This window comes from Macrotis lagotis, chromosome 1, assembly GCF_037893015.1.
Source record: "Macrotis lagotis isolate mMagLag1 chromosome 1, bilby.v1.9.chrom.fasta, whole genome shotgun sequence".
Taxonomy (NCBI): Eukaryota; Metazoa; Chordata; class Mammalia; order Peramelemorphia; family Peramelidae; genus Macrotis; species Macrotis lagotis.
In genome coordinates this window covers 649,958,030-649,963,730 of record NC_133658.1, presented here as the reverse complement: position 1 = coordinate 649,963,730, position 5,701 = coordinate 649,958,030, and the positions used below count along the sequence as shown (strand labels likewise).

Below are 5,701 nucleotides of genomic sequence, written 5' to 3'. Positions count from 1 at the left end.
TTCTCCTACTTTTTCAATCATCTTACATTTTCATCCTTGTGGTTCCTGGCCTAAGGCACATCATTTATCAACTTCATGCTTTCCTACTAGTTGTTCCCTATTCCTGGATTACTCTTCCTCCTTACCTCTGTTTCTGACTTTTTATGACTTCCTTCAAGACTCAGTTCTACCCCACCCACTTCCATAAAACCCCAAAACCAAACAAAAAGCTATTCTTGTCCCCTCTACTGTTGGGGCCTTCTTACTGAGATTGCCTTCTAGGTATAGCTAGACCTATATATCTTGTATATACACAGTTGTTTGCATTTTGTTTCTGCCATTCTCTTCAATAGCATAGGTTTTCTTTTGTATTTCTAGACCTTAGCACAATGCCTAGAATATAATAAATTGCTTATTTATTGACTAAGAGACTGCTTGACAATACCTGAGAGAGGGAATTCTGAATTTGAAGTTGAGTGCTAAGAATTGAGAGCAGGATGAAATATTGTTCTTACTGGCCACATAGGGATGTGGTAACATCAACCAACTCAAGAAAAACACCATATACTGCCTTTTGCAAAAAAAAAAAAATGAGGCTTTCAATCCATGATTCAGAGGCTTTTTATAAAGTTTAATTAGAATCACCCTGAGAATAATGTGTAGACAATGTAGAAGTTAACTTTTAATTCAATATAAAAAAAAAGTTTTCTCAATATTTAGAATGATCTAGAAATTAAATGGGATTCCGCAAAGGCCTTTAATAAATACAATCATTGTTAGGTACAATCATGTATGTATTAGATGAGATGAAATGACTTGATAATCTTTCAATTTCTGGGATTCTCTGACTTTACTGTAATAAAATCTGTCCTACTTCTATTTGAGTTCCTATTTCAGGACTCTATTCCTTAGTACTACTACTACTACTACTACTACTACTACTACTACTACTACTACTACTACTACCCTTTCCAGCCCCAGATAACACCTATTCTTAGAACAACATGCCTTCCATCTAGCCTAATTCAAAGTCTAATAAGACTCAAAAGCCAATTTATGCAAGCAAAGTGCTTTACAAACTTTAAAAAGTACTATGTAAAAGATGTTGTATTATTAACATTAATTATTCTTAGCAATTGTCAACTCTGCAAAGGCGGTTTTCAGACCCACTATGACCTTTAATGAGACAGTGGAAACTATCAAAACATAGCATCATGATTTGCTCAGCTCTTAATTATTATGGAAAGGAAAGCCTCTCCAATATTTAATACACTGGACTTTTGTTTTCATTTTAAATCATTAGGAGAGAAAAAAAGGTAAATAAGCTTGTACATCAACTAGTGACCCCCTTCTGTTGTGACTTGTCGCCCAGTCAGCTTCTTTAGTGCTCCCTTGACATCCTTGTTCCTAAGGGTATAGATAGTGGGATTGAGCATAGGGGTGACAACATTGCCAAAAATCTGAACAGGAGTCACTAGCACTTCACTCAGAGATGGCTGGGTATAAATGAGTGCACAGGGCCCAAAAAACAGAGTGACAACAGAGAGATGAGACACACAGGTAGATGCTGCCTTGCGCCGGCCCTCAGCTGAGTGCATCTTCAAAATAGCAAGGACAATGCGGATGTAGGAAGCCAAGATAAGGAGGAAGCAGGTCATGGGCACAAGTCCAATATTGGTAAAGCTCACTGTTTCAATGATGAGGGTATTGCCACAGGCCAACTTGACCACAGGAAATATGTCACAGAAGAAGTAGTCTACTACATTGGAACCACAATAGGGTAATTGGAATGTTAGTGTGGTAAGAATAGTGGCATGGAAGGAGCTGGTGAACCAGGTCCCAGCAGCCAGGACAGCACAAACCCGGTGGTTCATGATGATGGTATAACGCAATGGGTGGCAGATGGCAGCAAATCGATCATAGGCCATCACAGTATAAAGCAGACATTCAGTACTCCCCAAGAAGTGATAGAAGAAAACCTGGCACATACAGCCACCCAAGGAAATGACTTTATTCCTCACCAAAAGGATTGATAGCATCTTGGGTGTACTAACTGAGGAAAAACCAATATCTAGCACAGATAAGTTGCACAAGAAGAAATACATAGGTGTGTGGAGACGGGAATCAGACATCACAGCCACAAGAATGAGAAGGTTCCCCAGCAGGGTACAGAGGTAGAAAATTAAGAAGACAACAAAGAGCATTCGTTCCTGCCCCTCAGTGTGTGGGATGCCAAGCAAGATGAACTCAGTCACCATAGAATGGTTCCTTATCTCCATAGGCATCTGATTTGTTCCTTTAGAAAGGACATAAAAAATAAACACATAGTGAGAATATTATTCTAGCTAATTGAAGTTTTCTTATAATTAAGTACTCTGGAGCCTCTATCAGGATGTGCCTTCTTCAGGAATTTACCCCCACCCCCTCCAGACATTCCATAGGTGATTTGGCCACATTCCAAAGATTCCCGGAGCCAGCCATTCCTTGGAATACACAGGTAGTACTGGGGAGAACTGGCTATTATCACAGTACTGACTTTATTCAAAGTAAAACCTTCTGGCCCCCTATGGCATTTCCTTGAAGTCTTCAAACTGCTAGACTTGTAGCCTTTTCCCATATTTCTGTTAAAGGAACTCAGGAATCCCTCCCAACTAAATTAGCAACTAGGCTTCTTTGTTCTCCACTGATAAATACTCTGAGGCTCCAAGCATTGGAGGGAATCTCACCCATGGTGAGCTGATTCTGCCTGGGACTGACTTTCTTTCTTTCTTTCTTTCTTTCTTTCTCTCTCTCTCTCTCTCTCTCTCTCTCTCTCTCTCTCTCTCTCTCTCTCTCTTTCTCATTTCTTTCTTTCCCAATCAGGACTCAAAGGCTGAAAAGAACACAGGATCCCCCCAGCCAGGGACTGTTCAGAGTTGGTGCTCCCCCAAATTGGTGATGTTATCTTTATCTTTTTCTTCTACTTTAATTATAGTATTACTAACCCATTGTCTTTAATATATTAGTTGCTGTATTGGATGTTATTGTAACCAATCTATTCCTTGGGTTGTGTAATTAAAATACTTTCATTCTCAACAGTGTCAGTGAGAGTGTCATTTGCAGGAATGAATCAGAACCTCATTTAAAATCACAATACATTTGATTCTTTCTCTTGCCACTGCTTCTTGGATTTTTCTTTTTATTTTATGTGAATGAGTTTAGAAGATGAACAGAGAAAGTTTGCAATGAAACCTTATATAGAGGTGGAGAAGCTTTGAATCTAGTCTCAGCTAATAACCCCAAATAGATAAAGAGGAAACCTGGTTTTGACATTTCAGAAAGTTCTGGTAGGTATGAGTGAATTCTAAGCACCCCAAAACTAATGATGGCCTGGTCCTTTGGGATTTGCTCAGTCTGAATTACAGACATTAGAGCCATTTGAATGGAGATTCTGCTATTTCAAAAGTTACCAACAACAAAATTCTAAACCTTACCTGATAGAGTGGTAAATCAGTTGGCCCTACCACAATCTTCCCTCTAAGTCTCCTTCTGATTCTATGTTTCCTAATAGAAATGGGGCTACAAAAAGGAGGAAGATAGTCTTCGACTTTAGAAAACTTGTTTTGCCTACATAGCTCTCAACTGTGTTGAAAGGCTGCATCAACACTCACAAAAGATTTTTCCCTAAAACAGAAACAATTAAATTAGATGAGTACTTCTTTGTTTTGAAATGCTTTTGTTTTTTACTTATAATTTGGGGTCTGCTATGGTAACCACTGTTTGAGTTTCCTTTTTCAAACATAATAATCATATTCAAATGAAGAAATTTTAAAACTTCAGAATTTCTATGTAATTTATATTTGTATACTTACATGCATACATATATATACATCTATATCATATACATATATAGATACACATACATACACACACACATATGTGTATACATTACAGTGGTTTTCACAATGGTATATTACAATGTTTTCCAGAGGACCTGGATTTGACAGCTAGAGTTCAAAAATTAGCTCTGATCTTCACCTTCTTTACCTGGAAAATAATGGATTTGCACTATATGATTTCTTCTAGTTCTAACATTTTGTGAAAATATTTGTTTATTAAAGTGATAATGAAAAGACAAAAAAAGAAAATATTTGTTATATCTGAGGATCTCAGGCACATCCTTCAGGAATGGAATCTCAGAACAGACTCCATATCTTGATGGAATCTGAATTACCTTATAATTACAGACTGAACCCTAAAAAAAAAATCTAACCCTCTTCATTCTATCCCTTAATAAGGTAAAAACCACACAATACTGTATAAGAAACAGTCAAAAGAGAAAAACATAAAACACACAGCTTCTGTTGACATTAACCAGCACACAAAAAGGGGTCACAGAGATAACTCACCAGAAAAACTTTTAGGAAAACAAATAACGCAACTTTGTTCTTTCTGAATGTGGTCATCTTATCTGACTCAACCATGAAATCTACCTAAAGGAATTGAATGTATGGTAAACTTATTTATTCTCACAATAGTCATCGCCCTTCTATGCCGTTGAGTATTGCAGTCTAATTTCCTACTTTCACACACATTTAAGAAGAGTTCTTGTTTCCAACTTAGTTTCTCTATTTACAGGACTGATAGTATTCTCTTTTCTAATATGACTTATTCTCCTATCTTATCCAGCCTTAAGGAGAGATGTTATTTGATGACCTTACATGTATCTGAAAAAAGATTAAATATTATCTCATATTTTATAATGTAATAGCCTCTCCAATAATTTAATCTACCCACTTATTCTTATTCTTTCAGGCTTCTGCCTTTGGAAGTAAATTCTGTCCACTTGATTTTTTTCCTCTTCCTCATTTCTAAACAATGTCCAAAGCTTAAATTTTACTTTTATCTGTTAGATTATTCTCTTGTAAGCAAGTGACTCAGAACTTCAATTTTGATGGCAAATAAGGTATTAGATTGCCCTTTATTAATGTCTGATTCCTTCAAACACGCCCATACAGAGAAGGGGCACGTTCTCAAAACAAGGGCTGCATGAGAAATGAACCACTTATAGTGTAATTCAACTTGGCAAAGAAAAATCAAGACTTGATTTATTGTTTCGTTGATTATCTAGACTTAAAGAAAGTGACAGAAAAAATCAATAATGTAAGATTAAGCTTTTAAACCTAACAAGTCTTTTTTGGAGATCCAGTTATTAAATATTTACTAACACATCCCTAGAGCTAATATATCTATTTTATCTATATTTTAAAGACTAGGAAATTGAGGTTCAAAAAATTATAAGGCCTACTTCACAAACACATAACTAACAGGTGTAAAAGGCAAGGTCTATCCCCAGTTCTTTCCTTATTCCAGTTCTGGTTCACTTTCAATGATATCATCTTGCCTCTCAAATAAAAATGGTACCAAGTGCTGCCATAAGACAATGTTAATTACACACCGAGACATGCATACTTCTCTAGCTTCTTCCCTGTCAGAGTGCTGGATAGAAGTTTAAGGACACATCCACATTAAGGAAATATCTCTTTGAAAAACACCAATAATATTTTAGAAGGAGGACTTGAAGACTCAAAGAAGTCTTAATCTATCATTTTGAACAAACTACAGCAGTTAAAGGAACAAAGATCAACCAATCAATCAAATCTATTTGCACCAGTAGCTTCTTTCTGTACTCCTTCTTAAACACCCACAGGAAAACTGCAGCTTCTCTTCCTATAACACATAA

At 36.5% G+C, this 5,701-nt stretch overlaps 1 protein-coding gene across 1 annotated transcript; it reads right to left on the bottom strand.

The window, feature by feature from the left end:
- Positions 1–1,316: 1,316 nt before the first annotated feature.
- Positions 1,317–2,258, bottom strand: LOC141505970 (olfactory receptor 10D3-like). Its single transcript, XM_074212343.1, has one exon. It carries the CDS (start codon positions 2,256–2,258, stop codon positions 1,317–1,319), a length of 942 nt encoding a protein of 313 aa, XP_074068444.1.
- Between the last annotated feature and the right edge of the window lie 3,443 nt (positions 2,259–5,701).

What these genes read in the sequence shown, in the direction of transcription:
- LOC141505970 (XM_074212343.1), bottom strand. Translation starts at nt 2,258, where the DNA reads ATGGAGATAAGGAACCATTCTATGGTGACTGAGTTCATCTTGCTTGGC.